General features: G+C 32.8%; 1 protein-coding gene across 1 annotated transcript; it reads right to left on the bottom strand.

The window, feature by feature from the left end:
* Positions 1–8,589: 8,589 nt before the first annotated feature.
* On the bottom strand, positions 8,590–12,656 carry LOC133205886 (uncharacterized). Its single transcript, XM_061341777.1, has 4 exons — positions 12,416–12,656; positions 10,762–11,742; positions 9,647–9,703; positions 8,590–9,442 (listed from the first exon to the last, which is right to left on the bottom strand). The coding sequence occupies exons 2-4, from the start codon at positions 11,583–11,585 to the stop codon at positions 8,677–8,679; spliced, it is 1,647 nt and encodes a 548-aa protein (XP_061197761.1). The 5' UTR covers positions 11,586–11,742; positions 12,416–12,656; the 3' UTR covers positions 8,590–8,676.
* Between the last annotated feature and the right edge of the window lie 6,051 nt (positions 12,657–18,707).

Below are 18,707 nucleotides of genomic sequence, written 5' to 3'. Positions count from 1 at the left end.
AGAAATTGTTCATACGTAGAGCACGCTCTTGCGTATCGATTCAACTGAGAGATATAAACCCCATGCAGGTGATGAAGGTATATTGCTGCATAAGTAAGGGAAGTTGACGATTGCAAAATTAAAGTCACGTTTATCATAAAGCTTTGTTGTTAGATTACCATTAACGTCTTTTTCAAGTAAAATCTAATAAAATATCCAAATATGAAACAGATGTGTCAGACTATGTGGTATCTTTTATTTCAAGCTCACTGGATATATCGTGTCGACATATGAATTGAAATAACTATTGTTAATTGATAAAACGTCGTCGCTATATCTAAATGTCGAGTTGATTGGCCACATCAAGAGTTTTCTTTTGTCATGCATAAGATTTTGAATAAATTCTCCCTCATATGAATACAAAAACAGGTCTGCTAATAACGAGGCGCAATTAGTACCCATGGGAAATTCCAGAAGATCTGGTCTCCAAAAACCACATATTGTCAACCAAAAACTCAAGCATCTTTTTAATATGAACATCAGAGTACTTGTGTGTACAATCAGAATGTTTTTAACAAAATAATTTAGATGTGATGAAATATAAAAGGTGAAGATAACAAACAGTGATCAATCTCATAAATCTAGTAAACAATACGAATCGTGAACAGAGAATAAAAACAGATCCCTGGAAACTCAAAGAGTTGGGATCAGGTGCTAAGGAGAAGTAAGCATCCCCTGTCGACCGGTCACACCTGCATTGACCCTCTGTATAGATGATTTAATCGGAGCAACCGTAATCAAAATGACTTAAAACCAATGGCTTTGCCATTGGTTGGAAAAAGTCAAAATACGACCCAATAATAGGCTGTTTTTGCAAACAAAGTAATTATAACGACTACAGTATAATTTATCTGCAAAATGATGATATTTAACGAGATAGTTGAAAACCCTGTAACATAAACTTATTTGTAAGTAGCCTGCCTCTGTTTTAAAATTGATCGTACCCAGAACATGCCTTTGAATATCGAATCAGTTGGGGCCTTGCACGTGGTCGTGCAGTTTCAGTCAAGTTACATGTACAAAACAGGGTTTGAAATATCACACATTTGGGCGCATGTAATGACAATATTTAAAATGTTGGTAAATTTCTTTTTTCAGCTGTATCAATGACAATAACAAACAACTCAGACGTTTGTACTTGCCCATGCAGAACAAATTCTACGAAATCAACAGAACAACAATTGGCGGATATTAAAAAAGAATTAGCCATAAATAAAAAGAAAACTTCGGCTTATCTTAGAACTCTATCATGTGCGGATGATTATCGTCCCAGTTCTAAGATGATTGGTTATATAGGTCTAATATTCATCTTGTTGGAAATAGCATTGTTTGTATTTTTAGATGGCCCAAACTTTATTAAACTATTTAAATTCATTCACAAGAAAAAATGTAGGAGACTGAAGATTTCGACTAAAAAATGCCGTGACTGACACCGACTTTCTCCAGATATTGATTTTGAACATTTCTCTGTGTCAGATATAATGCATTGTTACATGTGTGTGTTTTGGATTGTTCTTGTGAGTAGAATAAATGTGTACATCACTGAGACTTCATCTGAGGCTTGAATCTTTGTGTTTTTTTCTGTTGTATAATTCAATCTTCTACTTTTTGTTAGCAATGTGACTTTTTATGTCCCTTCACAAATATTCCTGGAGATAATGTAAACTTATCATCTAATCCGGTATGTAGCAGTTGTACAAATATTTTTTGCTATACGGATGTACTCTCGAAATTATATGAAATTTATATGTGTATATGTATGCTTGTCTCAGAATTTAACGTACATATACGGAACTATGAATTTTCAAAAAGTTTCTTCGAGTTGTCCCACTTTCAATGATGTCAGGCTATTTGAATTTCGAAAATAAGAAAGCAGCACGTGTATTTTTTCTCTCTCCAGGTAGTCCACTGAAATTGATCAACCTTTGAAAGACTCTGATATAGACTGTTTTTTAATTTTGATCCGTTTATCGACAGTCACAACAGTCTGCGTACCTATCAATTTTAACGATATTTTCTAGGGATGTCAGTTTTTTGTAACTGGTTTATAGTTGTAAAATTATCTTAAAGAGTAAACAGTTGATTGAACAGAGGACATACATATATGCTATATACTTATTCACCTCCGATTTTATATTCTAATCCATGTATCTTAAACAAATAGGGAAGTGTAAAAGTCGTTTGGTTTTAAATTTTTGTACACTTGGCTTTAAAATTTTGCCATACTGCTCTCTCTTACAGAATTGCTAAGATGATGATGGTGTTGGTGGCAATTCGCCGAAGAAATCTTAAATATTTGCAGTAATTTGAAAAGAATTACCATGTATAAAACATTGCTGAGTGGAAAATTAATTGTTTTAATGCAGAACAAAAACACTTAAACTGTGAGTAGTGTTCAGGGATATATAATGACTACATTAATGTAGATTACGGAGACTTGTTTTGAGGCGGTGTGTCTTGTGAATTATTTAATTGGTAGATTACAGTATTTCAGATTTAAACACTCTACCTTAGGGGTTCATTTATAAATTATAATTATTATTTTTAAAATTATTTTAAAAGTACAAAAAAACTGAAGGAAAAAAATATATATTAAAAAGTTACCAAAATTGCAACCGGTTACGATCTTTCCAATCCGATAAATCGGTTAGCCGGTTAACTGTTACCAACCCTAATGCTTTCAGTAAATAAAAAAGAATTAGTGATGTCAATTTGTAACCGGTTAAACGATTACTCGGTCGGAACGATGGTAATTGGTTGAAAATCTGTAATCGTCTGCATAAACGTTGATAATTTATCGTTTTCACATATCTATTTAAGCTGACTGGGCGGTAATTATGGCTCTCCGGGTTGAGATCGCCCCCTCCCCCCGACTGCATGTAATCCTTTAATGATATTAAATAAATCACCCTTGGGCACTGTGAATTGGTATGTCTATCTTTTGCAGTTATCTAATAAATTAAATTATTAGACAAACATGTAAATTAAGTAAGAGTTAATAATTCTTCGGACTTAGTTTTGATTATGGTGTAGGAAATAATGGAAAATTATCAATGTCTGATTTCTCAGACATGCATATATTTCATTGGGATTTCTTCGTTTAATTGAAATAGAATATATGTACATGTAGTTTCCTGATTGAGGTAAGCAGAATGTTTCTCACTTCTAACGTCTTTTTAGTCTTCTTGAAAATGTGTTTATATGAATAGAGCTACTTGAAGAAAAAATGTCAAGAAAATGTGTATTTTGATGCGATTAATCGGTTATTCGGTCGGAACGCCTTGCGGTTAACCGATTAGCAATTCTGTATTCGATTGCCATCCCTAAAACAAAATGTGTTTGTGAAACACTGATGCCCCCGTATGGCAACTTATAGCGAAGGTTAAACTTTCTCAAATGCAAATTAAATATGTTGATACCCAAAGTAAGGTCTTCCCGAGGAATATACCTGTGAAATACGAAAGCCGTAGCAGCAACCATTGAAAAGATATGGAAAAGGATAAAGTTTTCAAAAGTAAGTCAAACATCAAGGTCATGGTCAAATGGTCAAAATCAATGGTGCCCAACGAAAGGCCTTCTCACAAAGAAATATACATGTGAAATATGAAAGCCGTAGCACCACTCTTTCAAAAGTTATGACCAAGGTTAAAGTTTTTCAAAAGTAGGTCACACTCTAAGGTCAAGGTCAATGAATTACAATTGTTATATCCAAAGGAAGGCCTTGTCACAAGGAATAGACATGTGAAGTATGAAAGCCCTAGCACCAACTGTTCAAAAGTTATGGCCAATGTTAAAAGTTTTTCAAAAGTAGGTCAAACTCCAAGGTCAAATGGTCAAAGTTGTTGGTATTTCAAGTAAGGTCTTGTCACAAGGAATATATATGTGAAGTATGAAAGCCCTTGCTCCAATTGTTCAAAAGTTATGGCCAAGGTTAAAGTTTTCCAAAAGTAGGTCAAACTCCAAGGTCAAGGTCAAAGGACTTAAGTTGTCGGTATCCAAAAGAATGCCTCGTCACAAGGATTACATATGTAAAGTATGAAAACCCTAGCACCAACTCTTTAAAAGTTATGGCCAATGTTAAAGTTTTTTCAAAAGTAGGTCAAACTCCTAGGTCAAGGTCAAAGGGTCAAAGTTGTTGATATCCAAAGGAAGGTCTTGTCACAAGGATTACACATGTGAAGTACGAAAGCCCTAGCACCAACCTTACGTAGTCATGTCATTGTTCCCATATATTGATTACTATTATCTTTTGGTGCCTTAAAAAATTGCCTGGCGACTTTAAATTTGCGTTGGCGACTAATTTTTTTATAAGGCACCAGATGGAGCATAACTTTTAGAGGCCACTTAGAGGCCTGATGGGATGCCATTTCTATTAGACAGAACCACGAAACTCATAGGTACATGTGTACCCACTAACCGTCCCGGATTTACCGCGGAGGGTCAGCACACATTCAACATATATCTCAAACTTTCATATGTCAAAATTCAAATATCAAATTTCACATAACAAACATTACATTTCAAACTCACAGTAGTTGAAACATCAACTATTTAAAACTTGAGATATCATACGTAAGATATCTCAAACTCAAATATGCATTATTTAGTTCAAAGTATAAATATCACTGTCACATTTACTTCACTTAGGTGTGGTTCACAAATCACAGTCCTATTGAGTATAGTACAAGTTTCACACAAGTAGGCTTGGTGGCGGCAGACGCCAAATGGCTGCATACTGGCACAGTTTGCAGCCTCCCCACACATGGGGGAAGCAGCAATTAAGTCAACTGTTCCACGACCAATTTACATGTAAGTATTTGCACAATTTTTTCTGGATACATGTAACCGGCTTGTTTTGGGGCAAAGTACCCCCCTGAACTCCATTTAGAAATATTGAGTTCCCTACTTCTGATAGATGTACATTATCAAGTAGCAACGGGGGATATCCCTTTCCAAATCAGGGTGTTTCAGGTAACAGCATTCACCCCATTTTAGTATTTATTTAGCTACAGCCCTAGACGGTTTCTATGATACTTTTCCATGGCCAATGAACCTTCAGAATACCTCCACAGAGTACGATGAAGGATTTGAGACCATATCAGGGTGACCCTTTCTTCCATATTCTTCTTTTTCTATAAGTTTATCTATAAGACTAAAATTTGAATAATTCTCAAGATTTTTCAAGTGTAAGAATTTTTTTCTTCAGCTCAATAAAATTCAATCCAGAGTACTCTTGTGACTATTAATTCAATCCCACTTTTACCAAGCCGAGGTTGATCCCTGAAGAACCCTGAAATGTTTTAAAGAATGTTCTTTTTTTTTTATTACGGAGGAATTGATGCACCATACTTGCAAATTAAAGGGTCTGAAAAATCTTATAGTCTCAATAAGTACCAAAATAACATTTATAAAATCTTAATAAAGCACTAAAATGACAATTGTATACTAACTAGTGCAAGTGTACGGATCATCCCTCGTAATTTATTATGGAAATCTATTTATCGTATACTTCATTTGCAAACCTTTGGTATTGTATACTGTTATAGATAAGTTTAACTTGATAAAGTCTAAACTTTTAATGCAACATATGTCTGATAGAAAATTAAAAGGTGATAGCGAATAGTGATCAATCTCATAAATCCAGTACACAAAATGTATTGTGAACAGGGCAAAAACACGGATCCCTTGAAACACTAGTGGTGGGATCAGGTGCCTAGCAGAGATAAACATCCCCTGTCGATCAGTTACATGTACACCTGCCGTGAGCCTTATGTATTGATCGGTTTGATAGAGTACTCCGTAGTCAAAATTAGTATAAAAGCAGTGAAGTAACAAATGATATGAAACATATATGAAACATTTCAGACAAAATGCGACCCAACGATAGGCTGTATTGACAAACAAGGTCAATATAATGACCGCAGAATTTGCAAAAAAGGTGACTAAAAGAAGTTGTTGAAATCCTTGTATGATCAACTTACTTAGTATTTTCAGTAGATTGCCTCGGTTTTAAAATTGATCGTACTCTGGGAATGATCTTGCGTATCGAATCAGTTTATCTTTGAAATGTGCCGCAGAAAGGAAAGTAAATACTGTATACGTAGGGCCAACCGACTCGGACAAAATGCTTTTCTCGTAAAATAAAGGCATCTATTTTGTATATGCAGATAGATGCTATTATTGTACGAGGGTTGTCCCAGAAAAACGCAAACATTCTGAATGTTTTTTAAACTACCTGACCAAAATTTTTTCATTTTTTGCACTTGGTAGGGAAATAATATTTTTGTGATTTTGACAAAATATTACAAAGTTGTAATGTCATATACATTTGAAAACATCATTAATAGGTTGTTTAATATCGTTGTTGCAATTCTTTGACTTTTAGAAATAGCATTGCCGGCGATTCTTTTTTTTTTTTTTTTTTTTTTTTTTTTTTTTTTTTTTGCTTTATTCTCAAAGGATCACTTCTATATAAATAGGGATCTGACCTATAGGGCCGGGCTTGGTTTTTTCTCTACAAAAAGCTTGCCGATTTCCGTTCCGATTAATGACATTAGCTAGGCTGAATACATGTAACAATTTGTTTTTCATAAATCTTTATTTCAGTGAGTAGAGGTAGGAGGAACACTTTCATTGATATTCTGAGTTTGTTATCTAAAAATATAACAACTGATATTTTTCTTTACTTCTCATTGTACATAATGGCAATGTCTACTGTCTCTGGAACTCTATTTTTTATGTCTAGGCTATTTATTTTACAACACATTTCAGTTGGATATAATAAAAACATGCAATTAATATGTGCAAATCATATGGGCCTAAATGAAATCCAAGGGAGTACAGTTATTGATATATGTAGCCCTACTGTTTCAAAACTTAAGATCTTAAAACATTGACTGAAAACAAAAGTACATGTATGTTATTCTAAATATATTAAGCTCAAATAATTCAAGCAATACGTAACATTCATGTACTACATGTAACCCAGACAAGCACTAGTAGCACAGACAGAATAAAAGCAATGTGATTAAATTCTAAGGAATATATACGATTGAAATTCATCGCAGCTCAATGCTGCCGAGAATACCTGTATCGAGTAACACAGAGTGAGTTATTCTTGTCCTCGGAGAAAGTCTGAGACTTGTTCCGCCTGACTGACAACTGTATATTGGATTGTTACGATTTGATCTCTCTCTAGTGTTTCTTATATCAAAAATGGGAATGCATAAAGGATAGATAATTGAAGAAACATACACAAGCCTATAAAAAAATTAAAATAGTCTTTGAAAAGGCAAACATTTAAAACTATAAAAGTGTGGCAACAGGTGGATTCAAACCCCCGACTTTAAAAATAAAGTACCCACGATATAAAAGTCAGCGCAGCGCATATATCAAATGAGCTATTCTGACTACAAGATTGAACGGTATAAATTTGAAGCAGATTATTGTCAAAATCAAGTTTACTTATTTTTTGTAGGTTTTTTGTGAATTTCGACCCTAGGGCAGGGGTGCCCCTAAAAAAATCCTATCTTAAATTATTCCTTACATCCCAACCCATCAAAATATCACAATTTTATTTAGGGGCAGGCCTGCCCTGAAGGACTTCTAGGCCAAAATTTATGCAAAAATCAACGCTTTAACGGACAAAATGGTGTTTCGGCCAACTTTGGAGGTTTATTGTGAAGTTGTAAATAATAAATTTTAGTTGTAAAATTCAAATTTGAAAAATTTAGACATATATACGGTAGAAAACAACAAATAAAGATTGATTTTTAAATGTCACTTTTTCCGGGAAATTGTTCTCTCCTATAGGTCAATTCTTTTGTAATAGTGAATACATCCTTTACATTAACAAAAAAACTATATGATCTGGAGTATCAATATAGAAAATTCACTTGACTTTACAAATGACAAATATATGATTATAAAGTTATAGGCACAATCATTTCCCGTAGGATTTTGGAAAATTTTATATTCAAATATGTAATTCCACGATCTTTTGATGACTCTAGTATGTGCGAGATGCAAAAATCGGTAAGTAACAGAAAATCAAATGTTGTTTCGAATTTAGGCTTCAAATAGTTATTTATAAACATATTTCATTGAAACTTGCAAAAATTGATGATTACGGTGCATGCAAATTACATTGTATTAACTTTATAAGTGAAACAAAAATTATTAAAGATTTCTTGGGACAACCGTCCGTAAGGAAAGTAATTATGGGGATTTTTTGATTGTGTATATACGGTTACCCTCTCCTAATGATCATGAGAAAATTCCTTATACCGTTATACATGCGTACAAACGAAATGCTGTCAATGCAAATTATTTTTATACTAGCATCTTTTCACATGTTATGATAATTTAATAAAATATCTACAGTTTAATATCAGTAAAACCATCACTGTACGAATACATGTAAATATATACGAATATATAAATGATAGAATCATGTGAAATGCATTTTCTAAATCTTTTTTAAATAACAAGAAAACGCTGTACTTAGAAAAATAATTTATTTTTTAATATACACATGGTGTACAAAATGTTCAAGGGTATGAAAAATTAGCTATGCACTTGTACCCAAATTGATTTTCAAGATTTTTTTCATTCTGAATATGGATTTTATGTATTTAATTAATTGACAGCCGATACTCTTAACGTCCGTTCTTTTTCTTTTCTAAGACGATGAATGATACTTAATTGGTCCTCCGTTCTGCATGTCTGACCTTCTATTCCAAATGTCTTAGTGGCTGGAAGAACCCGATCAGACTTTGAATCAGAGCTGTGTTTTATATTTTCGAGTCGTCTACAGGTGCGATCCAACTTCCCTTTACAATCGTCAAGATCAGATAACATCGCACGTATCTGGTTCACGCACTTCGTTTTCTGACTTTGTGTTTTGCGTTTCGTTAAAATGGATGGACTCTGTGGCAAGGGTGGTGGCGGTGGTATGAGGCATCCTGAATCACTTCTTACTCGGGTACCATCGGCACTTGTCGCTGCACGTTCTAGTCGCAGTTGACTTGCTCTGTTTGCACCTGAAGATCGCCTGGAGCTGCTGTCTGCGTGTTTCGTTGACCGTTTTAGTGAATCGACACTTTCTGATCGCCTGTGGGAGTTTTTTGTTGGATTTCTCTTAGACTCAAATCTTGGGGTCCACATTTCTTTTGGATTATCTAGATTTAGCTGAATATTAGTTTTGTGGAGTGCTGTCTTTGGTATTACGAGATTTAAATATTGGTTGAAACGCATGTCATTTTTGTTAATGGACGTCCCATGGTGTGCTGAAAACTGTAGCGGTGGCGAATCTCGCACGGGGGCCAAATTTAGATTTTTGCCCCTGTCATTAACTGTCAAGGACCTCGAGAATTCTCTGTCACTTTCTGACATATCTTTGTCACTGCAAAAAAGTTTAAAAATTCGAATTTTGAATAAAAAATACATTTTCGACTACATGTGCATTTAGTATCCTGACCTATATTTTGTGACTTTTACTAAGATATTTAAATAGTTATTGTTATCCTCTCTTTAATAGGAAGGTCTAATTAAAATCTTTCATTGTGTTGAGTGGATTAAATGTAGGTTTAATTAGTACATTAAATACCTTGCATCTTTCTCGATGTCTAATATTGCGAAGATATCGAAATTCTCGGCAATGGAGCTGAAAGAAGAAAAAAAACATATTTAAATAATCAAACATGTTTTAGAGATTATGAAAATTACAGGTAGACAGGACACCGAAGGTTTACTCTAAAATCTCCTAAGCGACAAAAATGCAGATGTCTGCAAAAAGTTTGAAAATATAAACTGTATTTTTCGATACTTCATATAGAATGTAAATAATATGAATGAATTCTGTTGAAAAATGTCACAATTCTTAGATTATTGTTTAAAAGCAGCTGAAAGAAAAATATATTGAGGTCACGGAACCGCGTTATGACGCGTTAATTAACTTGAAATCTAACATTCCGCTTAATACTCCGCACTGCGAATCAGCGAAATCATCTAATCAAACAGGCTTTCCTTTCGCATTGCGTAATTTTTTTGAAAGATTTTAATAACATTTAACAGAATTATTATCAAAATTACTGACCACAAGAAGTAATCGCCTTATATATACATTGAAGTGGTAATTGAATTTATACATGCCATGTTCATGAGAAAAACAACTTTAAAGGTTTCTCCAATGGGCTGTTAATTTTCTTAAAGACCAATCTACCGGCGCTCTGATCCCTTTCAAATTCTATCAAGGGAATAAAATTTGTTTTTCGTGTGACAGTAATCGTTTGGTTAAACCAAAGGCTAAACAGTTTTTAGATTGTGTTAAATATTGTTGCAAAAATCTTCAAAATGAAGAAAAGGGAATTGGGAGATTTGTTAGTAAAGATAATACAACAAAATAAGCCCTTTATTAGGCCTTCTAATACAAAAATATGTTATTATTGCATATTATCTTGTACAAACAGTCTACAATAAAAAAAAAAGGCTTAGAATTTCAAAGATATATGCACGTATCTTAGAAAGTAATGTAAATGAATGTCATATGGGTTTAAGTAATTTTCTCTTTAAATTCAATATTTTCTACCAGTTGACGTTAATGTAATACATGTAATATTAGAAAATAATTAAAATTATGTTCGTAAATTCATTTTATTTAATTATTTATTTTTGGATTGAATTTCATTGTAAGACATTATGAATCATTTTAAAAATACCTACCAAGCTGTAGAGCGCAGTCTGTTGAGGTAAGGATCGGGTAAAGGGGCAGATACCTTGTTCTGTCGGGTAACCTCTAGGGCCTGTCTAAACTTCCCAACAGATGAACAAAGCTCTTTATATTGCTGAATATATTTGCTACTGTTCTCAAAATGACTGAAAGGATAGCCCATGCTTTTTGACGATTGACCATACGTTCGTCTATACAAACTTGGTACTTGGCACTGTTTGGGGTTAGAATTTCGGTTATCTTTTTGCGTTGTTTGAACGTCACTTTTATGCCTACATGATGTTTTCCATGGACTAAAAGCATTATTTTCATGAAAGAGCATATTTGAAAGGCAGTGACAATTTTCTGGTTCGTTAATTTCAATCCTTTTTGCGGCAAACCGCATAGGGACTAAACCAAACCTGCAACAACCCGTCTCCACAGACAATCCATCGATTTCACTTATCATGTCATAATCGTGTGGTATGTACCGCTCGAACTCACGATTTCCATCCGATACCTCGCTGGACGACAGTCCTGTGGAGGAGGATGCTGCCGAACATCTCGCACTCCTTTCACTATTTATTTCAAATTCAGAAGCACACACCGTCGAATCGCTGTCGTATGCCTCATCCGGGCTAATTTCGAGCGCATGGCTGTTATACGAATCGATTTCAGTCTCTTCGTCCAACATCAGAAGTTCTTGACGCTTTTTACGATAAATGGAGGTTTTTGGTCTACGTTTGTGTAGATACATACCATGTTTCCTCGAAACAGCACCAGCCGTGGAAGGTCTGAGCATTTCCCTATGCATAATTATGAACTGTAGCCTTTTCATCAAACATCACACATCGGAGACTTAGAAGCTTTCACCAAGTGTCACACATTATCACCATTCATTACACTCGAATTACTTCAAATTGATTTTATTTTAATGAGGCCCATTTCCGATATTTTCTATTGAATTCTTCTAGTATGATGCCATCACGGGTAATCTAAAAGAGAGGTTAAAAAAAAGAAAACTCAACGATATCTATTTCACTTAAAACATTTTAGATATTTCTATCTGTATGCATTTTTAAAAAATAATCACTGTGAATCAATTTTTTCAATTTTATTTATCTTTATCACATAATACATATACCTACCTCATAGCTTGTGAATTTAGAAGACCAGTTACAAAAAAAAAAAAAATTATCGACGGTAAATTGGTCATAAGATACTAATATAATATTTGTTCATGAACTGCATTCTTATCAAAACGCCACTTATAATTTTCAATTAAAAAATTTGATGAACTTGTTAATGATAACATTTATTAATTTCTAGATAACAAAACTTCAGGGACAAAAATTTTGCAAACAAGATAAGTTATAGGGATACAGAATTCAAAATGTAAGCAATAGATTATTTCGTCTTTTTTTCCCTTTAAAAACGCACAAAAATCTTAACAAGTTAGCTGAGTTTGTCTACTGATCGACTTTAGGTTAAAAGTGATGAATAGTGAATTGAGACGTTCGATGTAACAGCAATCAAAGAGATAAAAATTAAGTATATGCTCATCAAAGAAATAAAATTTCCTTTGCCTTTTATATATCATTCAATTGAATTCGTAAAAAAAAATCTAAGAATGTTCTTACAGATATAACTTTTGAATGAAACACTTACATGGTTATCCCAATATCTGTTGATATATCAGAGTTCCTTTCCAGCATATGAAATTAACAACAAACCTAATACGTTTCCAAACAATGTCGGGTTTGTACATTATAGACAGAGGAATTTAAACTGAAACCTAATCCCTCTCCACAATGGCTAGCAAAATTGCCGACTGAAAGCGATGGCTTTAATAATGACTTTAAATTTTCTTTGTGCAATCTTTGTTCACAGTGCATCGGTTTTCTAAAACAAAGACTTCATTTTTTGCTTCAGGTGGGCCCAACTCTGTCATGGGATACTTATCATTTCAAAGTAATCTTAACCATTGACATAATGTTTTGTATGTGAACTTAAAATAGAAAATAGGAAAAATTAAATACAAATGTTAGAAGATATAGGAAAGTAATAACTCGATACAATCCAGCAAACACATTCATATAATGTCTTTGATAAACAAATATCGTGCAAACAGATACTTAGTTCAATGGTTCGTGCAAGTGTTATTTACTTGACATTAACAAAGTAAATATTGAGTCATTTTATGAATATTGACACAAAAATAAGGAAATGTATGTGCATGAAGTTTGCTAATTAGTATATCTTTTTTTCATACATCTAATCCAACACAAGCATATTGATAATTACAATTTACTGTTATATATGGCTGTTTCTTATCTCAATACTGGCTGTTCCCCATTACACGTATTTTCTCGACATAATAAAATTGTCATCGATGAATTAATTTAAACGTTTAGTTGTGTCTCTTTGCTTTCCTATCAGAAATTCAATTTCAGCTGCCTTAGACAGTGATGTGCAAATATGTATTCTTGCAGGTTTTATACATGTATGCATGGTATATTGCTATCCAGCACATATTTACCACAAAAAGTACGAAATTTTCACACCTTTCGATGTCTATGCCTGTCAAACCTTGCAACCAAAACATTCGGTCCACACAATTGACTAAAAACCGAATTTATCTATCGTTTATATATAAACATATATTGTTTGAGGATATTTTATTCTCGTATTTTATCTTAATTCATTTCTACCTGAAATAAATATCATAGGTAACTATCCTTTTTTCTCAATCTCATATAGTATTGATAAGCTAGTATCCATATTAAGCTTAATGTTCAATTTTTTAAAAGCCTAATTCTCATATTTTCAATATTTACTTTTCTCACATATAATTAAAAATTCATATTGATTAAATACCGTGCTCATCGTTAGCGGGGTTTATTGGTTTTACTGGGTAAAATTATTTTCACGATGATTGACATAGACAAACATCATTTTAGAACTATTTCTAATTCTGCATTTTCCCCCTTTATTTCAGTAGAAAGTAAATGATATTATACCCCAGTAATCGTGTATTTGAGCTTTATTAATTTGTTACACAGCAAACTGTAGAACTCAAAATTAAATATTGATCAGACCCTATAAATGTAATAAGTTCCATTAATAAATGTACAATGTAACACATAATTAAGAAATACAACTGATTATACAGAATTTAAAAATTTGAAAGGATATCAGAGGTCTTCCGTAAATGTTTGCAGTTTGGTATACATGTATTAGAAATTAAAAAAAAAATCCATGAAATTTCTAGAGAGAAAAAAAATACAAAAAAGCAGCTGAAGCATATGGTGTTACAAATCAAAATCTAAAAGTAGGAAACTCCTGATATCTATCTTTACTTTTAGAGATTTTTGTTAATTACATTAAAGGTTCAGATTTATTCTTTTATATCTTCTACTTTCTGAAGGATACATAACGCGTACCAAAGTTCTCTCTCCTTATACAACCGATCTCACTGAGGTCTAAAACACACCGTCTACTCTAAAATATATGCTCAAGCGTTGCTAGAATACGGTTCATTAAAACAGAAGTGAAACTATCGCATGATAATGAAATATTTCTTTCTCCAAAACAGACCATTCGCTCGCAATATCTTCAAATGGAACCTATTTTAGAGATATGAACTCTTCGTCTTTAAACGAAAGAAAGTTCTCTCAGATGAAAAAGGGTTTCAGAATTTTTCAAGTACAAAGTTGACAAACAAACGACGGTCGAGATAATTGAACTCAAAACATCCACTTCTCCTGAAGTAGCGCTTCTCAGCTGGACTGTTTGGTAACTGTCAACAGAAGTATTGAAGAAAATGTTTGGAGATTTCAAATGTAAATGTTTCTTTAACTTTTTAGAAAACCGCCACAAAATAGGAATAGAAAGTATTGTTTAGAGATAACGATAATTCCTCATAATTTATTACTGTTCCAGTAGATAATGAAGTGCAAGAAATTCATTGCGTAACTTTTTCTTTTGATTGCCATGCTATGTTGAAAAATGTCTAGTCAAAATGATTGTTTCTGAGAAACATTTTGTCATTTTTGTAATTGTCTGTGATGTGTTGGAAATGCCTATATTTCAGATGTTAATAAGTCCTGATTTCTTTTAAAATGTAAATTATTAAAAAAAAAAAAACTTTCAAAATACATTATTCTTTTTATTTAATTTGAAATAAACATGATAGATTTGAGAAAAGAATACAGAATTCATTTGTAATATTTGAAATTATTCAATCTTATATAACTCCTTTATTTTTATAGCTGCTAAGTAAAAAATAAGTGTGTAAACAAATTTAATCGACAGATCGAAAAAAAAAATCACTTAATACAGTCGGTAGGCAAGTAACATTAAGTGTAACTTTCACTTGGTTCTTCCAATCACTTTAGTTTCGCTAAGCAATAGTTAAAATAGTCTAATATACTTCTGAACTTAAAGGTAACTAGCCTGTCTTTATTCTTTTGCATTCGTATGCTTTCAATGTTTTTAGAGAGAGAGAGAGAAAGAGAGAGATTCTATTACATGAAACATCATAAAAGTAATCAGAGCTTTCAAGAAACGGAAATCGATTAATTCTACTTACATGGTTAGCGTGACAGTGTATATTTACATGTGCGTAATCCTTCATCAAACGTCTTGTCAGGCCTCAGTGTTGTAACAAATCTTTCTTCACACAAGGCTAAAATGTATATGGATATATAAATGTTCAGTCACATAGTTATTGAAAAGAGGTTAATCCACTTTCAATCCTAAATGAATCAATTAAATTAAATTTTGACATTAGAAGAGCGCCGTTAACGTTTCAAAATTAACAATTGAATGACATTTAAAGCCCCGTGTTCCAAACTGTATGCCAAGATCAGACGGAGGGGTTACTATTCATGCTTCGATCTTTCAATAAAAGATTACTAGATATATCTACAAATAAACAGGCTCTTTAATTGTAACAAGAACGTATAGTGTACATATATTTAGTGTACTTTTAACATTTGATACAATCACAATGTAGAGATATACAAAGTAAGTTAGTTATTTCCTCTTACAATATTCATAAAAAATCAAAATAGTAAACAAATTAATGCAAATTAGTCATAATTAAATAAGCAATTATATTTTTTCTCTGGAACATATATATGAGATTATTTGATTAGTTTATTCCTTGTCAAGATTGAAAGCATCCAGTGTATTTTTAACGGTTACTATAGAGTTATTTGTGTACTATAACAGTTATATGTGCATACATGATGATATAAAGTTCTATGACAATGTTACCTTTTATTTTGCACAAGAATTTCCCAGAAGAATGACCTAAATTGACTTAAACGCAAGCGCTACATATTATATGCAGCATTGTATTACACAGTGTGATATTTTATATTACAGGTGGGGTTTTTTTCTTCAACCTTAATAAGTCCCGGGGGGGCACTTCCAAAAAAAATCTGATAAGCAAACGGAAAAAAAACTATTAAATTTACTGTCCAAATCCTTGAATTAGCCATTGCTCAGTCTTACAACAACAAAAAGCGCTGTGTGTGTAAGGGGGGGGGGGGGGGCAGCATCTTAGGAAAATTTACTGTAATAACAAAATACTTCACTCACAAAAAAGTGAGGGCGCCCCTTGTGCCCCCCTCCCCACTGGGCCTGTAATATTAAAAAAAATCGTATATATGTTAATGAGCAAGTCAATGCTAGAATTATCCAATAGTTTTTGAAAGAAAACAAGATGTGTTTGAGAAATACAAATGCCCCAAGAGTGGTCATTTCCACTGATTTTTTTTGCCAATGACCTTGCACTATCTAAATGACTTTGGGTCAAGGTCCCAACAGAACTTCCGCTGATAAGAAAAACTTGTGTCAAGAATGGACATCCTTATGTTGTATCTCCATTGAAAGATACAGCCAGGGCAGGATTTATACATTTTTTAAAAAGTGACCTTGAACTTGCCAACATGACCTTGCTTTTTAAGGTCTAGACACATCCTCTGGACATAAGTAATCAGTGTGTGAAGTATCCACTATTTTCCGTTAGAGAGTTATGGACCAGGCAAGAATTATAATGAACATTCTGAAAATAACCAGAAACTTTCACAAGTAACTTTTGGGCAAGGTCCATGACCCATCATTGGGTCATCAGTAATATTTGTTTAATGCATAAACATCCATTTCTGCCGGTAACCTTGAACATTGCGTCAAGGTCATGTCACACTCTTGGGTGATAAGTAATATGTATGTCACGTTAAGTTCAACCTTTCTCCATTACAAGTTAAGACATGGCAAGGACAGGAATATTATATTATATTATATTATATTATATTATATTATATTATATTATATTATATTATATTAAATTATTATATATTATATTATATTATATTATATTATATTATATTATATTATATTATATTATATTATATTTATATAATAGTGTTATTATTTGGATGTACTATGCCGAAATAGTAGTCAGGGTTTGACACATGGTGCACGAGCCGGAGGCGAGTGCACTATGTGTCAAACCCTGACTACTATTTCGGCATAGTACATCCAAATAATAACACTATTATAATTATTATGCTGACTGTTGTTTGTATACGACAATTTAATTAAATTCTCAACCCCAAACCTGTTTGCAGACGTTAAATCTAAATGAAAATTTTCTTGAACATTCTTTGATCAAGCGTTATATCAAAAAGCGTTTTATTGACTCCGAAGAACCAGTTCATGTTACGTTGCAATTTTGGTTACTGAAAAATTCGATTATTTGTTAGAGAATTTTTCTTTAAGATCCTTATCAATAATATCAGTCTTATAGAAATTATATTCATTTATTTCTTGTTTTGTGACAAATGTATAAAAACTTCGTTTATATACTTGAAAATACACTCCCTAAGGTAGCGGTGTTTGTGGCGTAATCGTTAACGCGTTGGACTGACGTTCTCGAGCCGTGCTCCCTCAATAATTTTGCCGATATGTAAAATACAATAGAAAACATAGCTACTATATGCTTGTGCCCCCTCAATTATAACGTCTGATGACCTTTTTTTTTTTTTTTTTTTTTTTTTTTTTTTTTTTTTGCTTTAGTGCCCCCAACTGAAAATTTTAGGCCCCCTCCCCCCAACTGAAATTGCTTCCTACGGGCCTGTAAAGTGACCTTGAATGGACCTTGGGTAATGTACTCAGGTGATAAGTGATCTTTGTGGGAAGTATGAACTAACAATGTTTGATCATTTGAAAGTTTTGTTCGGACAATAATTTTTACACTTTTTTGGCAAGTAACGTCTTGCCCAAATGACCTTAGGTTAGGTCAATGCACAAAATCAGGTCATAAGTAATCCGTCAAGCTTAAGTATGTTTCTCCATTACAAAGTCTCGGCCCAGTCAAGAATGCACAAACAGACGGACAGACAGAAGGAAAAATTAACAAGATGCTAAATGTTTTTTTTTTTATTATTATTATTTTACCAAATATTAAGTCTCTAACACTTATGGTTCAAAAGTTATTAGGTAGGTTAAAGTTTACGACAGAATGACAGATTCTCAGTCAGGAGATAAATAATAAGCCCCTCGATCTTCTTTCACGGGACATAAAATAGATTTTTAAAACAATGTTTATCACTCGTCACTTCATCACACAAATTGAAGGAATAATCAGAAAAATGAAAATTAATATAAGGTTACTTGTAATCAAGTTACCTCTAATCATGACTCATGATCAGATTAGTGGAATAATATAAACCGTGCACAAACTCTGATTTATATGAAATTTTGAGATTAAGTCAATGATTTAAAGATCTTCAATCTCTTTCCTGATTGTCAAATTCTGAGTTTGAATTGGAAATTTTTCATTGCAAGTGCGTAACACGATCCTTCTTAAAAATATAAAACATCTCTTACACTTACTTGCAATTTACTTTGAATTTCGAACATTTGATTTTGATCGATATATATCTTCTGA

The sequence above is a fragment of the Saccostrea echinata genome, unplaced genomic scaffold (assembly GCF_033153115.1).
Source record: "Saccostrea echinata isolate AGI-Se365-2 ecotype Australia unplaced genomic scaffold, CSIRO_AGI_Sech_v1 ptg000054l, whole genome shotgun sequence".
Lineage (NCBI taxonomy): Eukaryota > Metazoa > Mollusca > Bivalvia > Ostreida > Ostreidae > Saccostrea > Saccostrea echinata.
This window is presented reverse-complemented; position numbering and strand designations above follow the sequence as displayed.

Excerpts from the sequence above, each read along its gene's own strand:
- LOC133205886 (XM_061341777.1), bottom strand. The coding sequence starts at position 11,585 with ATGAAAAGGCTACAGTTCATAATTATGCATAGGGAAATGCTCAGACCT. Across the intron at positions 9,704-10,761 it reads AGACTGCGCTCTACAGCTTG|CTCCATTGCCGAGAATTTCG; the intron begins GTAGGTATTTTT and ends TTCTTCTTTCAG. Across the intron at positions 9,443-9,646 it reads GACATCGAGAAAGATGCAAG|TGACAAAGATATGTCAGAAA; the intron begins GTATTTAATGTA and ends ACTTTTTTGCAG.